Raw genomic sequence first — 17,494 nt, forward strand, 5'->3', positions numbered from 1 at the left:
CGGGGTCCATCCCTCAGGAGAAAACTGCTCCAACCTGGCTCCCCTACGGGCAGCAGCTCCTGCCAGATCACCTGCTCCTGCGTGGTCTCCTCTCCACGGGCTACAGGTCCGGCCCGGAATCTGCTCCGGCAGGGGTCTTCCACAGGCGGCAGCCTCCGTCGGTGCAGGGCCACCTGCTCCACCGTGGTCTCCTCCACGGGCTGCAGCGTGGAACCCTGCTCCACCGTGGTACTCCATGGGCTGCAGGGGGACATCCTGCTTCACCATGGTCCTCACCACAGGCCGCAGGGGACTTCTGCTCCGGCGCCTGGAGCACCTTTCCCCCTCCTTCTACACTGACCTTGGTGCAAGGCTGTTCTCCCACTCCCTTGACTCTCCCGGCTGCTGTGTGGCGCAGCGTTTTTTCCCTGTCTTAAATATGCTCTCACAGAGGTGCAAAACAACATCGCTTATTGGCTCGGATCTGGAAAACAATGGGGCCCTTCCCAAACATGGGGCAGCTTCTAGATCTTTCTCACAGAAACCACCCCTATGGCTCCCTGCTACCAAAACCTTGCCACGTAAACCCACTACAATACGTTGTTTTAAGAACTGCCCAACATATTTTCAAATGGTTTTTTCCATTAGTCAGAAGCTATTCCTGAAGTGCTTTTCTCACAGTTGACCCAAATCTGTTTTGTTTCAGGAGCTATGTTCAGCAACAAGCTGAGTTCTCCAAATGGATTTGAACTGGAGTAGACTTTGTTCTCTATGCTGGGAGAAATGTTGGGGGGTAAATTTCAACAATGAAGGAAAATCAAAAAGTATTTGCTTGTGTCAGGTCAGAGCAGTGATTTCTATTCCAGTGTGTGTGAGTATAGTTTGTGTGCATCTCTTCACTGGTCAACGTGCTGTGTATTTATCTTTTCTTCAATTAAAAAAGCATTTCCCATGTATCATTAAAGGACAAGCTTTTGGCTTATGGGTGCCTTATAAATGCCAATTTCTTTTCATTTTATTTTTATTGACACTTCCTTCCATGCTAGGGTTTTGACTGAAGTTTATGATTACCATTGAAGGCAGTAAAATTATCTCTGCTGACGTCTCTTTAAAAGTTGTAGCTTTATGAAGCTTGTTCTGACTTCTAATTTATCCCGTTTGATGCTGTAGTTTTCATTGCATGATTTCACATGGTGCTCAGACTTAGTGATTACATAATGTACATTTTATGAAATTGACTTGGTGCCAGAGGGGAGGCTCATAGCAGAGGAAATCATTAACATGCAAAATCTTAGCTCCAAAATCGCTTTAATTAGAAGCTTATTTCAAAGAGCTGCCACCTGCCTCTCATTTTGGCTTTGCAATAGCTCTAAAAATACAGTGGTTTCAAAAAAAAAGTGTGACGTAAATGTATTCATATCACGCTAGAATAACGAAAGTACAAAACAACAGTAGCTGGACTTGTGCTTAAAAGTAACGCTTGCTGGCTGAAGGACATTCCTTCAAGGACAAGCTGCTGAAACTATGTAGAGTACACTAAGTGATTCCATCTGATCTGCAGAAAACACTATGGGTTATATTTTCACTTTATAAATATGTCACTGGCAAAGCCAACTGGCTGCAATAAGCTTTTTTGAAATGGACATTTCTGGCTGAGTTTTTGGAAGACTGCATTTCTTGAAGTAAAACATAAAAACCTTATTCACTAGCTACACATTAAAAACAAATGGCCAAAGGAAATAAGATGACCTATAAAAAGTTGGAAAATTAAAGGTTCATACACAATTTATTTTTCTTTAATTATAGTTTACGTGTAATGTTCAGGTAATTGGAGTTTGATTTTAGTTAAAATCCAAGTATAAAAATTAGTGAGTAGAAACAACATAAATATGAACAACAAAATGGTAGGTATATTAAAAAATAATGCTGTACTCTTAAAGGCAATGGGAGGTTTTTTCTTTTTAGTTAGCTAAAAGTATGTTTTCAGGGCCTGCCATGTATTTGTTTCTTCAGACAGTATGGTTCAGTACTACAGTATGCTTGTAGATCATTGGAATGCTCTAAAAAACTTGTACTGCTATGTCATATCATTCAGTCATATCACTACTGTTAAAATAAGGTATTTTAACAACATGTGTGATTAGGGATTCATTATGAATGCTAAAGATGAATATTTCCATGTATGATGTATAGCTTCATATATATTACAAGAAGATGCTATACTTTTATTTCTACTGTTCTACTGATGCAACAAAATTAGTAAGAGTAATTTAGATATCTCTTAATATACATGAGAGCAGAAGCTATTACTACTCATTTCATAAGCAGTGACACCTCTATTGACCTTTATTTTTTATCTGTTATTGGAATTGTAATATGTCTGCTAGATTATCACTGCTGCACATGTATTATAATATCTGCTCTAATATATTTGGATCTTAAATGTCATCAGAAGAACAGATGCTAACAACTAAACTTCTCAAAACCAAGCTTCTCAAGCCAAGCTTCTCAAAACCTGAAGCTTCTTAGCCTGGTTGCAAACCAGTCTAAAGATTTTCTTGCTACCATTAGTATAAACAGAAGCACCAGAAAACGAATGCTAACTACTAAGAAAGGTATAATACAAGACTTTTGTACTAGTAAGGGCATTTGCTTCAGAATTGAGTATCTTTTACATTTCTAATCTCACAATTAAACATCTTAATTTCATGCTTATACATTTTTAATTTCATGAGGCTCAATTCTAGGGCCAGTTCAGTTTTGTTGAACCTTCCCCAGTAATCTGGATGCAGGAGTGGAATGCATCCTTGGCAAGTTCACTGATGATACTAAACTGGGAGGTGCTGTTGACTCTCTTGGAGGGCTGAGAGTCCTTCCACAGGCATCTAGATAGACTGGAGCACTGGGTAATCATCAATGATGTGAACTTCAACAAAGGCGATCTGGATTGTGCATGTGGGACAGAGTAATACCATATACAGGTACAGACTGGGAGAGCAGTGGCTCAAGAGCGGCCCTGCAGAAATTGACCTTGGGGTGCTGGTGACAGCAGGCTCAGTGTGAGCCAGCAGCATGCCCTGGCAGCCAGGAGGGCAAACTGCATGGTGGGGTGTGTTAAACACGGCATACCCAACCAGTCCAAAGAGGTGATTCTCCTGATGTATTTAGCACTGGTGCAGCCTCACCTTGAATATTGTGTGCAGTTCGGGGATCCATAATACTAAAAAGGATGGTCCTTGAATGCCTGCAGAGGAGGGCAATGAAACTGGTAGAACTGGAAGGCTTGTCTTGTGAGAAGCTGAAATGTCCTTGGCTTGGTGTAAGCACTGCTCTACAACAATTAAAACATCAGCATGTTATCAGCACTCTTCTCATCCTAAGCCAAAGCATAGCACCCTACCAGCTACTAGGAGGAAAATTAACTCTGTCCTAGCTGAAACCAGGACATATATCCATCCCTTATTGCATACAATTTATGTCATGCTCACCTTACACCCTTTCCAATACATTCTAATTAATCTCCATTTTTGTCTATGGTCTACACAACGTTCACTGAGTTCACGTAGCTGGCCCTTTATAGCTTGATGGCATTACAGTACACTGTGCACCGGTGTCTACCAAAGCCTTATAATTCTGTGCATCTGACGTGCCAAGCCATTGAATCTACACAGTCCAATAAACTCAATTGTCCCTTTCTTTCCCCTGGGTGGAGGCAGGGCCCCTCTAATCCTGGTCAGAATCCTAATTTCTGTGTCTGAAGGACTGCCTGATGGAAGTTGGAGCAGCAAGCTTCTCAGAGAACCCCTTTTTCCTGATTGTTTTTCTTTGCAACTCATGTACCTGTGCTTTTAGGGTTGACGTAGATTTTCCATCCCATTTTCTCATGTCCTCTCCATGGTCACATAGATAAAACCACAGGTTGGCACAGGGTGTGTACCGACCATATCGTCTTTCTTGCACAGATGGATGCTTACCCTGATAGCTGAGACACTGGTTTGTACAGGTGGGAAGGAAAATAATCTCTCTTCGAGTTGGTAGACCTTTTCAGAAAGTTTCTCCAAAGTTTTCTCTTTTAGTTGATGGACATTTTCAGAAAGTTTCTCTCCAGCCAAGACGCAGACCTGTACAGAAGAGGAGATACTTTCCTCGTACTGCTGGAGTTGTGTAGTCAATTCATCCACTGTGGGTTCCTCATGTTCTTTCCCGGCCATTACTGCCAATGAGCTTGAATATGATGATGGTGCAGTCCGTACACACTTACGCCACATGGGTCATGTACACTTGACTTCATCTGGATCTGTGGGTATTTGTTTGTTGTCTAGGTCCCTATAAATCACATCCCGTACAGCTAATTCCCTCAGGTACAGGATTCCCTTCTCCATAGTTGTCCACTTGCCTGGTAGACATACAAATTCTTCCTTGAAGAGATACCTTTCCTTCACAGCTGACAGGAGATGCCTTCAAAGGCTGTAAGGTGGTACTCCATATCCAATTGCTTTGTCAGTGCCTGCATCTCTAGCTGCTAGGAGGAAAATTAACTCTATCCTAGCTGAAACCAGGACAAACAGCTGTGAGAGAAAAGAGTAAGAAACAACCATGCAGCCACAAAGGTTAGTGAAGAAGGAGGGAGAGAAGGTACTACAAGCCCACAAAGAAGACCACGGACTGTCCACCTGAAGCCCATGGAGGACCCCATGCACGTGGATATGCCTTGACTGGAGCTAGCTACCACTCAGGGAGACTCCACACAGGAACAGACTCCTGGCAGGAGATGTGGCCCACCAAAGCTCATGCATTGGCAAATTTTCTGGTAGGACCTGTGACTTGTGGTGGATCAATGCTGGAGCAGTCTGTTCTTGAAGGCCTACATTCAAACAACCAATTGCTGGAGCAATTTTTGAAGAACTGCAGCCCAGAGGAAGGACTCAACATCGCAGCAGTCTGTGAAGGACTGCATTCTGTGTGAGGGATCCCACACTGGAAGAGAGGAAGAGTATGAGGAAGAAGTGGCATTTAGAGTGTTTACAAACCAACTGCATCCCCTGTTCCCCATAGCTTTTGCACTGATCAGGATCAGAGAAAGTAGAAGAGTTGGGAGTGAAGTTGAGCCTGGGAAGAAGGGGTGTGTATGGGGAAATGTATTTTTACATTTGTTTCTTATTGTCCTAGCTCATTTTGAGTTGGTAATAAAATTAGTCTTCCCCAAATTGAGTCTGTTGTGCCTATGATGGTAATTGGTGAGTGATCTCCCTGACCTTATCTCAACCCATGAGCTTTTTCATTTTACGTTTTCCCCATTTTGCTGAAGTGGGGGAGTGAGAGACCAGCTTGGCCTGGCAGCTAGGTGTGTTAAGCTACAACACCTCTGTTTCCTGAGCAGCCTGGATGCATCTATCTTAGCACTCCAGTCACATGAGCTATCACTCTGTCTCCTTGATCTTAGCCTTGTAACTGCATTCAGATTTCCAATTCCTTCTGTTTGTTCTTTATGATGTGTGTAGTAATTCAGAAACATCTCAGAGAGATACCTGAAAAGAGCATGGAAACTTTCACTGTTTTCCTTTTCAGCCCTGTTCTGCTGATTTGTTATGTCCCTTCTATTCACATCACCTCAGAGCCCCTTGATGGCCTACTGCATCCACCACTTCCTCATTCAAGTGTTGTGGAATCTCTACCGCCTGTTATTCCTAGTTTAAGGCTGCTCTTATGAGGTTGGCAAATATACTTTTTACATATTTAGTCAGGTGCATCCCATCTCTTCAAAACAGCTGTCAGTCCTCAAAGAGAGTCCCATAGTACTAGAAACCAAACTCAAAACAGGTCCCGACACCTGCAGTGCAACTGATTGTTGGCCCACAGGATCTACTCAGTCTTCCTCATGCCCTTACCCTTCCTCACAGGATAAAGGAGTGTGCCCTGAACTGCAGTTCTCAGAGTTACGTCACGGAGCTTTCCAGGTCATGCCTGGCAGTTGCTAAGCTTAGATAGATTTATTTATGCAGAGTGATGATTTAATATAAATTTTACTATAAATTCTGGAAGGTGTTCTATTCTTATTTTAGAGCAGTCAGGTAAGTAACCAGGCCTGGTCTGGGAATGAGGAGGAATTACATAACTTGAGAAAGGGGAATTGGAAACTTGGAGGGATGGAGGTGAGTAGGACTGTTCCTTGTAGTATTAGCAGAGCATTAGATTGGCTTTGCCCATTTGCCTCTTCACAGCCTTACTGAGCCTTACTGAAACTCAAGTGATACTCTAAGCATGTATAGTTACTACAGTTCTCTTACAAATACATTTTTTTATTTATGCTAATAATATTTAATATTGTCATCTGTTAATGTGACAAAAAGGATGTTAAGAATTTTTTGAACCCTAATACTAAATAATCTTCATCTTTGTGTATGCATTTTGCTTTATTTTAATTGAAACATATATAAGGTACTTACTTAAATCCTTTTCACTGACTAATTTCTGAATTGCGTTAGTAAAATGATTGCAGTGCTCTTGGCTAGTACTTCAGAGACAGTATAAGGAGCAAACCAAATGTTTGTTCTGACTATGATCAGTAGTTGTTTTAACCTCTTGAGTACCACATATTTCAGCTGCAGAATGTTGGCTACAAGTTGTGAATAAATCAAGTAATTCTGGAATCTGTCCTGTGAATAATACTTAGGAGGGGAAATGATTTTTAAAGACTTTTAATAAGGCTGCTTTTACAAATTTCAGAGGAAGCATACTAGCTAGTCACATTTAAGAGGTGTGTGTATGTATGCATAGCTAATGTGTATGTATAATGTAGAATATGTTTCTAATTTAATAAACAATAAATTCTAAGACTGAACAGAAGCCATAGACTGTGCTTTATAATTTAAAAAGTCTGTGTAGAAAACCCTAGGAAAATCATAGCTCTAAAACAATCGGTCTGTTTAGAAAATGCTTTTAGGGGATCTGTATGTCAAACCCATAATTCTCTTAAAATGATTGCATTTAGTCACAGGAAACATTTCTTCATTGACTTTATGCTGTTAACAGAGGTAAAGAGTTTGCATTTCCTAGAAGGATGTATGACTTTAATCTGCACATAGCGGTACACTTTAAATGTTTTCTCTTTTATTTGGAAACTTGAAACAAACTTCAAAATGTTATAGATCAAACTTTGAGACTTAATCATCGTATTGAAGTTGCTAGTGACAAGTGGCCAATGGTTTAAAGAGCTGCTATAAAGATGATATATTTACATTTTCTCACTTGCACTAGTAGAAAAAAAGTCAACAAACAGATGTACTAACTGGCTGACATCAATAGTAGGCAAAATCTTGGTATAAGTACTTTTGATCAGTACCTCAATGGTTTCCACGTTGAATTGCTTTTGTTGACATGTTTGTTCATTAGTACAGATCCAGACGTGATTCAATGTAGGAAAGCAAGCTTTCACTGTTTTCTCAGGTAATTTTTTTTTTCTAAGGCACCAAAGATTGTTGATTAATGGAGTACTTCACTCTCATGCTTAACATGGAATATTGGATTTTTGAATAAAATGTTGAATAAAATTCTCTTCTCTTCTTTGATTTATGAATTCATCAAATGAAAATGCTATTTCTACCTTGCTAAAGTATGATTTAAGCGTTTGAAGTTGGCAGCTGATGTTATCCTTCCAAGTGTATTCACTTAAGGAGTTTTCAAGCAGACAAACCAACAAAACTCAGTTAAATGGGAATGACCTCTAAGGTTTTCAGAAGAGGTCTGTGTAGAACATTAGGCAAGAAACAGGTGTTATGTTTAGCATTTCAACCATGTACAAGCACTTGTGAAATCAAATTCTTGAAACTGTTTTACTCTATCTATAAAGTGTTGAGAAAAGTCAAAGTATTTTCACTAGCAACTGAGAGATTGAACAGCTTCCACCACGTGAACAACACGAACTACATTGTCGAATGTCCTTCCTACCAAACAGCTGATACTCACAACAGGTTTGACAGAACATGAGTGAATTACATGCAGAATCTGGAAAGAAGGATGGGAGAATTTGATTTTTAGGATATAGCAAAAATGTGAAATGGTGGCAGGGGGAGGATAGAAGGGGCAAGTGAAAAGGATCCAGGTGCTTTACCTTCCTTTATTTTTTATTTTTATTTTTATTTTTATTTTTTATTTTTATTTTTTATTTTATTTATTTTTTATTTTTATTTTATTTATTTTTTTAAATCACAAGGATGAGTAACATGATGTATCTCTGACTTATTACACTATTATTTATTTTCAAGTAGTTAAAGATTCTATGAAGGAAGAATTGCAGTCAAAATGAACAATATTTCCACTGTATTTTACATTTGTTGCTTTTTCAGGTATTGAATAGCATCTTCTTGACCTCGATGTTAACTTTATTATTTAAGTATAACGAAGTGAAGCTTTTAGCCTATTTTTTGTTTTGGCCCATCTTCTATTCGGAAACAATCCTAAGGGGATTGGAGATGGAGCTTGAGTGAACATAGAATTTGTTTAAGTCCTGAGTGCATATACTAAAGCTCCTAAGACACAGTGGAGTATTTTAATGTGGATTAATAGATTCATGTTGAATTACAATATTTCATGTTCTGTTTGCAAGATAGGGACTTGTCTTTGAATTCAGGAGAGACACTTCATTCAGCTGTTCCAAGGTGTTAGTCTTACTGGTATGGCTTTCTCTTTAAACACATGGAAAATATTATTTGCTTGAATTACTGCAGTTAGTTATGAAACATAAAACCCATAATCAGCCTCTGATCTCAGAAGGCTTAAAAATGAAACTTTTGAATTTAGCTTGGTGTACTTGAGATATGGTAAGTCATGTCTTGGGGTTGTTGGCTAAAGGCTTGGTTAAAGGCTTGGACTTGTTTGCTCCAAGCCGATTTTTTCACTTCAATTTTAGTGTTGTTTGCACCAAATGGAGTGGATCTGTTTGTTTCTACTTTCCTTGAAGAGAAGGAGAAAAAAAAAGTGTGGAAAACATTACTATCATACTGTTTGTACATATCTGTAGAACTTGTGTTGTTCTAACTACTTTTGAAAGAATAGAATTGGTTATTTATTTTTGACCCACAGTTGCTACCACAGTTTGTAAGATATACAGTTTTTGTAGGAGTATTGACACATTTCTTTAAACTGAAAATATAACACCAGAAATTGTGATTTGAAATTAAATAATCTTTTAAAGTTAATACTGTGTAAATCAAAATTTGTCTTGTTAAAATTGCACTGATAAATATATTGTTTTTTAAACAATTTCAGAATTAAAGCTATATCATTAATGATGTTTTCTTTCCTTTGCTCTTCTTTCCTTTCTTAGGTCGAGATTTGATATGCATACAGTCCATGGATGGGATGCTAATGTTATTTGAACAGGAAAGCTACGCTTTTGGGCGTTTTTTACCTGGTTTTCTTCTGCCTGGTCCATTGACTTACAGCTCTCGGACAGATTCTTTCATTACGGTGTCTTCCTGTCGACAGGTTGAGAGTTACAAGTACGTGTTCGTATTCAGTAATTATTGCATATTTTGGTGCTGTCATTTAGTATGTAAACAAATAAAAGTAGTCATGTTTGATTTTTATTGCCTTTACTGTAAAAAGCAAACTGTGTCCTGTGGAGTTTATGGTCACATTACATATTTACACAATTAAAATAAGTTTGCTAGCTTTTCAAGGGTAGATTGTGCTGTCCTGAAAGTATCAGGCTCTTCCCTGCTTTGGTTCAGTCTAATCTGTTCTTTCGGTTTTGTCTGTACTGTACTGCTAGAGCAAGATAATATTCCCTCCAGTAGTTTCAATGTGATGTTTATTTTGATGCAAATAGGTGTTAGTCTGAAGAACCTGCTCCATTTTCTGAAGATATTTGGAACATGGGTTTGTTCATGGGATCCTCCTAAAGGAATGAGGGCTGATGTGGAGAGATGGAGTCCACCTGCCGAAGTGGCAGTAGAATCTTGTTAACCTCATTGAGCCCTAGATTGGGGGATAGGTGCTAAGTCTTGCAACTGAATGATGGAACAGGGATTAATTGTCAAGTGCACAAAGGAGGATGACTTAATAATCTCTTAAAGGAAGTTCAATGAGTGGAGGCCCATCTGAAGTGTGTATCCACAAGCACCTGCAGCCTGGACAGCAGGGGAGGAACTGGAAGTCAGATGTGCAGTTGCAGAGCTAAGACGTCACTGCAGTTAGAGATGTGGTACCTCGGTCCTGCAAAGCTACCTTGTCACATTTGATGACTCCAGGCTCTTAGAAAAGACAGACAGAGAAGGATTTGTGTTCACCACAGGGGAACAGCTTGAATACACATGGCTCTCTCATGAAACCAGCATGCTGAGTTTATTGTTCAAATTCAGATGAATGCTAAATGCCAGGGATGTTGTGGAAAACATCTGCTATAGAGCCTTTTTTTAAACAAATAGAAGTTTCCTATTGCCTCCTAATGGAGGACTGCTGGGAGGGCAACACAATGGACTTCAGCATCTTGGAGTGTTGCTGGGGTTCATCAGGGAAAACTTTTTTGATACAGGTGCTAGACATGCTGGGTAGGTAAGAAGCTTTGCTGAATTCATAGCTCAGAAATAAGAAATAAATGCTTGGAGAAGTAATAGACAATGGCAGACATTGGCTGCAGTGACCATGAGATGATATGGATTAAGATCCTGATAGATATGAGGAAGATATTCAGTGGAAATGAAGACTACATTTCAGGAGAACAGATGGCCCTGTTCAATGAACTGTTAGGCGGGATCCTCTGAAAGACAGTCCTAAAGGGCAACAGTGCTCTGGAGAGCTATTGAATCTTTGTGGATAACCTCCAAGACCAAGGACAATTCACATTGGTGTTCAAGAAGCAGCAGTAAGCGGCTTGACTGAACAAGTAGATACTAATGAAGTTCAAATGGAAAAAGAAAATATATGGGAGATGGAAGTTAAGACGGACTACCAAGGAAAGATACAGAAATATCAAGTGGGCATGCAGGGGATGTAACCAGGATGATATAAGCTTGGTTAAAACTTCTACTAGCAGAGAATCTGAAGGACAAGAAAGACCCTCACAAATACATCAGACATAAAAGGAAAATCATATGCCAACTACTGACCAAAATTATGTGCCAAAGCATAAGAAGATGAAGGAGATCAACACATGCTTTGCCTCATCTTTTCTCTATTAAAAATGATAAGGTCTGCTTTTAGGCCTTCTGGATCTTTGAGCCTAACAATAAATCGGTGGGTATGGAGGCATTACCCATGATTTAAAAAAAAAAAATAAAAAATTAAGAATTACAAGATGGATGGAAGAAGTGGCAAAGTGGCAGAGCTGTCAGGCTTTTAGAGTAGTGGTTGATGGTGATTCAAACTGGCAGACATAAATAAGTGATATTCCTCAGGAGCTGATATTGGAACCAATATTTCTTTAACACTGTCATCAAAGAGCTGGACCATAAGAGAGAATAAATATCCTGAAAATCAAGGATGATGCCAAACTGTAGGAAGTGACAAATACAAAGAAGTTAGGGCTGCCATCTTGTCAAGCTGGAGGAATGGGCTGACAAGTACAATATGGATTTGCAAAAAAGCTTATTTACAACCATAAGAAGGAATGTAAAAAATAAATATAATAATTTCATTGGTTGTTTATTTATTTTTTGAATTTTAGTCTTCAAGCAATCAAACCATATTTAGAAGGAAATATGCTGTCCCTCCTGCTTCCCTCTGATGTCTTGATCTTGTGGTCTGTTTAAGATTGAAATAGATATTCTTAGAAGTGTGAGAAGCAATATTGTATTATCCCAAGAGTTCTTGTATTTCAGTTCAGGATTTACTTTATTTTTTTATTATTATTGTTTTTTTTTTTTTGTATATATACCACTGAGTATGATTTCCTTTGCCATACAGCTATCATGCAACGTCTTTCTGAACTGTTAGTATGGGCGGCTACCAAAGAATCAAGTAGGCAGAAACCTTTCAAACTTATAAAAAAAAGTGATCTCAGCAGAAGCTATGTTGTTTGTCATATTCAGAACTAACTGTTTAGTGCAGATGACTGACCATCAACAATACTACTGTTAGTATATATTTAAATGTGTTTTTGAAAGATGGATTGGTTCTGCATATTTTAGGACTGCAAACAAGTCAAGAGATACTGTGAAGTTTGGGAGTTTGCAAATAATGCTTTTGCAATAGAAATATTTTAGCACCATTATTTTAATTAACAATGTAGATAAGTTGTTGCTGTCACTTTTCAACAACCAGCCTTTTCACATGAATATATTGCATATTTCTATGCTGAAATGTCACTTTTTGCCTACTGTAGCTTTTGAAGAGCATTCCATTTAAAATAAGAAACTATCTGCATTCCTGGTCATAACTGTGGAAATAACAGTTCTGTCTTTTTAAAAATTTCACTACAATACTTGTTTGGAAAATTATGTCAAATGCCATCTCATTCTTATTTTTTATTCATGAAGAAAGCAATGGATGATGCTGTTCTTTGATTTGATCAAATTTGATTTGTATCCTCACTAAATGTTGCAACACTATTATGTTGCTTGAATAAACAAGAAGCTAGGCTCCAGTACTGACCCCTGGGGTATAATACTTGTGTACCTAAGTCTCCCTCTGGACTTGGTGACACTGACCACAACCTTCTGAACCTGCCAGTTCAACCAGTCTTCAGTCTACATCATTGACTTATGTAGCTTGTACATCATCAGCTTATGTATGAGGATGTTACAAAATACAGAATCAAAAGTGCATCTGAAATGAATTGTACTGTCAACATTAGCTTGGAATTGTATTTATTCTTTGGACTTCTGTAGTCTTCTGGGTATGGTAAATATTTTGAGATCACTTTTCTCTGGGAGATATCTTCAGTTAAAAACTACTGCTAACGCTGGTAGCTCCTCTCTGCAGTTAAGCAGTAGAGAACTTGGGAAGCACCAATAGTGCTGAACTGAGGTTTTCTTCATCTTAAAATGAGTCTTTCAATGTCTTTTCCCCAAGTCATACCTACAGGCTACTTTGCTTGACCTCCACAGCTTTTTCCCTGAAGCTGCAGAAATCTCACCTACACAGGCTCTTATGATTTCTGGTTTTAGATATACTCAAACACTCCACTGCACAACAGATGCTACCAAAAAATTTTAGGGAGGGATCAAAAATGTTGTCATGCAACCACCTTAGGTGTCTCTGTGAAAGAATGATTAAATGAATGTGGAAAAAGAATTTCTTCTTTGTTTTGTGAATAAGTTTGATTATAGTTGTCACTGATATTTTCCTCCTGGACGTACATTACTTTGCTCCTAGTAATGAGAGCGTGAAGTGTAATGCTCAATCTTTGTTACCCACGATGGTTCTTTTATTTCTTTCAGTTTTTATTTTAACACTGATCACAACTATTATTACTAATTATATACCTACAAGTCATTAGTTCACTTATACAGATCAGAATGTGGTTTCTGTGGTGGGACTTGGCCTTGATTACAGACATAATGTAAAGCATTTAAAAAATCATTATAGTACCTTGTTTAGAAGGGTTTTAATATATGTGAAGTGTAGCTTCCTGAAAATACATGGAAACATCATATCTTTAAACTTTATTTTCTCACTGAAATAAAAATGCCATTTTCCTGATTTTCTTTTATCTGAAAGTTTCTTGGTATTGATGTACTTTGGGTGAGAGAGGGTAAAGGTGTGCTGAAATATCAAAGAAAATAAAAATACAACTTAAGATTTTTTTTTTTTTATAAATCATGTTTCAAGAATCTAATCTGGAAAATGTAAATCTAACACAGTGCTTTATTGTGATACTGTATGTTATCCTGCTTTATCACTCGATTTTCTCAAGCAATACTCTTTTAATTATGGTGCTTAAACTTGGTGAAACATTCCTAGATTCTAGATATTGCCCAAGAAGTTTATAGACATTGTGTTATTAATATGGGAGACAATATATATACTGCAAGTAATAGAATATTAATATTAAAAAGAAACTAGAGTGTATTAAAATTTATAATGAATAAATTTTTTTTTCTTAAAAATAAAACACTTTTTCATCGCGTTTAGAGTCTTGGCTCACTGCTCCAACAAATGTGGGTTAAATCATTCTTTGTCATTAATTCACAAATGTGCTGTTTCTATTGTAGGAAGGTGTTGTTTTAAAGGAATTTGCCTCGGATTCTGAGTAGTGCTCTCTGTTATTGTCCAATCTTAAGACACTGTGGTACTAATCTTTAGCATGCCTCTGAACTATTAGGACATTAGATTAAAGTTAGTTAATACTTCTACAGTGAAGGAAATAGACATAGTAAGGAGAGAAGTTGTTGTATTTATGGTTGTATTAATCAAATATATATTTTTATATTTCAGTAATGAAAAAATATACAATTTTTTATTTCCTGTGTTGATTCAGAATTTTTTTCAAGGTCTAAAAGCAAAATGAGTTTTATAGTTAAATGATTGTATATTTGATGTGATAGCTGAATGGGAAGTTTTTCTGTTGGTCACCTGTGATTTGATTTTTTTTGTGACGAGGAACTTGTGTTTGTTTAGGTGGTACTTAAACACCGGTCCATAAACATTAATGCATATTACTGCTCAGTGGGAATTTGGTTTGAGAACTATGAATTAACCCACAATTAGTTAACAAAATGGTAATATTCTAGCCCAGTTTATTGCTAAAATATGTTTAAAATAGAAATGTTTCTTAGGTCAGAATCTGTGGAGTGTACTAATTTACTGTTATTTCTTAGATTGGAATGATTTAATTCATTCAATGAATGCTTAACTATGAGCTTGAAAGTGTAACTATTATATATAACAGATTGTACTATGTATTTCATGGTAGTTTAAGAATTTTAAACCTTATTAAGTGGAAAGAATGTTTATTGCAATCCTAATTTCACAAATTGAAAATATCTTGATTTCTTGCCTCTATCTCACTTGTAATCTGTATTTCTATCCTTTAATTTAGTTAGCTGTTCAATTATATTAACACAAGGAAATCTGAGTAGAATACTTTTTTGAAATCTGCCTTACACTTAGCTTTTATTCTGCAGTGTTATTTAACATCTTTGCTGATAGGTGCATTGCATCTGACAATCCTTTTTAGGTTCTGCTTCTACTGTGTATGTATACTCATAACATGATAATTATATATATATTTATTTTTCTTTTTTACCTAAAGGTATTAACAACAAAGATTTTTTTTAAAAATTTTTTTTTTTTTTTTTTTTTTTTTAATCTTCCTATAACAGATATCAAGTGCTGGTATTTGCAACAGATGCTGAGGCAAGACAAGAAACAGTACAGAAAAAACTTAGTTCTGGAAAAAGACTTGCGGTAAAATCTGTTAATTACATATATCCTGTATGGTGCATTGCATATATTTTAGAAAGACCAATGCTAAGTAACAAGTGGAAACGTTATCTGCTGACAGAGGACCTTATCCAATTACTGTGGAAGGCAATGGAAAGACTCCACTAGATTTCTGTTAGGATTTCGTTGTGCCATAGGTTGGGCCTTAAAACTTGCTGCTGTTCTAAGAAAAACAAACAGAAAAAAGAATTGTATAATGAACATAGCTACTTCCAAGACAATCTTTGTAATGCAAAATCTAAACTGTAATAAAACAAAGATACCTGAAGTATCACTAATTTAAGTCTTTTTTTTTTTTTTTTCTGAATTTGTATTCAACTTACAAAATCAACCTCATTGTACCTGATTAGTCCTTTGTACTTTAACAGAAAACTTGGCACTGAAAATTGTTTCCATAAATAGTCAGTATCCTGAACTCTTGTTCTCAGAAAAAAAACAGTGAAATCAATGGTCTTCAGGAGTGCCCTCTGGATAATAAATTGTTTAATATTTGAGCTGCCTCTTATTAAAAGGTGGGGAATTTGTCTCTGGTCTTATGTTAGAATTGCTTGTCCACTAACCACACTGTCTAAAATGATGGATTCAGCATATTTCAGGTATGAGAGTAAAATACGGGGAGAACACTTTCCTTACTCTCATTAATAATGTATATTTTTTTCACACACTATGTTAGTCAGAATCCTACACTTTGAATTAGAAGACATCATAAGAAATTTGAAAGTTTCTTCAGACAAGCTGCAAAAAAAAAAAAAAAAACATTTTTAAATGTAAGTTGAGAAGCATACATGGAGGCAAAATAAGCTTGCCTTATTCTCCTCTGATTTTTAAGATGGCATTTCCACTTTTTTATGTCAGATATGTTTACTAACGTATTCTGTTTTTTAAGCAAAAGGATTGATCATGTAGGAAGTCATGACAGCTGAATATTTTTTTGACTTCATAAATTCTTCATTTGTTTAACCAATTCGGCAGTAGTCAAGAGCACTCTTAGCATGTGTGAATTAGTTGAAGTTTCTGAGACGAGCTGAAATAAACTGATGAAATGTATCAATAAGCTTAAAGATGTATTGCTTAAAGATGTAAGGATATAGGCAAGACAGGATTTCTAAGAAGTCATTTATTGTATTAGTGTACATAGTTGGAAAAGTAGACAAGCTTTCATATACACAATCATTCTTCAAATTGAAGGGTGTACATGAGTGACTGCAAGCATGAATGTTGGCCTAAGAACCTTAAATTTTGTTTTTCCAATTGCATACAGTGTTGGAATAAGTTACCACCTTTGCTCTGTGATGTTGCCTTTAAAATATAAGGATGGGGCAGTTTTAAACAATTCTATTACTTTATTCTTGGAGGGTTTAATAGAGTGTAAGGCAATGCCATCTAAAAAGGCACAAGTATCTTAAAATTTAGTTGTATCTGTAAAGTATCTTGATGAACACTTCTTTATAAGTGTTTCTGTTTGTTTTTAAATACACAGTTGTCAACTGATCTCTGAAACATGTTATTTATTTATTTATTTATTTTTTTATTAAAGGTGGATTGGGTTCTAAACATTGGAGAGCAAGCTCTGGATATATGCATTGTCTCCTTTAATCAGGCAGTTTCCTCTGTTTTTGTGCTTGGTGAGAGAAACCTCTTCTGCCTTAAGGATAATGGACAACTTCGTTTCATGAAAAAGCTTGATTACAGTCCAAGTTGCTTCCTTCCTTATTGTTCAGGTTTGTAAAAGTAAAATTCAACCTGCGACCTTTAACTTGGTTACTTCTCCAGTGATGGTTTTTTCCTCCACTGAATAAATACATTCTTCTGAATATGCTGTTGATTTGTGAATATCTAAACAATCAGATCTTTTTTTTTTTTTCTTTTTTTTTTTTTTTTTAAACAAAGCAAATTTATTTTCCAATATTGTTTAGAGCAAAGTGTCATGACTTGTGGAAAATAAATATGTATTTTCTCATCACCAAATATGAGGTACTTCAGTAGTGTTTGAGTAAATTTGCTCAGCCTACCAAGGCAAAAAACAAGAAAGATTTTGGAAAAGTAAATTAGCATTTGAGGATCTTCTGTCACTTACTGGTAGGGTTTTGGAAACATTAGTATGGAATAGAGTATGTTAATAGGTTCTTAA

The 17,494-nt window shown here is 36.8% G+C and overlaps 1 protein-coding gene across 1 annotated transcript in view; it reads left to right on the plus strand.

The window, feature by feature from the left end:
• BBS9 (Bardet-Biedl syndrome 9) overlaps positions 1–17,494 on the plus strand; it is a 202,466-nt gene that overhangs the window by 23,073 nt on the left and 161,899 nt on the right. Inside the window, exons 6-8 of the mRNA XM_032181069.1 lie at positions 9,305–9,479; positions 15,243–15,327; positions 16,901–17,084. Coding sequence (XP_032036960.1) covers positions 9,305–9,479; positions 15,243–15,327; positions 16,901–17,084 — 444 coding nt within the window. The remainder of the gene's footprint in view (positions 1–9,304; positions 9,480–15,242; positions 15,328–16,900; positions 17,085–17,494) is intronic.

The sequence above is a fragment of the Aythya fuligula genome, chromosome 2, assembly GCF_009819795.1.
Source record: "Aythya fuligula isolate bAytFul2 chromosome 2, bAytFul2.pri, whole genome shotgun sequence".
Lineage (NCBI taxonomy): Eukaryota > Metazoa > Chordata > Aves > Anseriformes > Anatidae > Aythya > Aythya fuligula.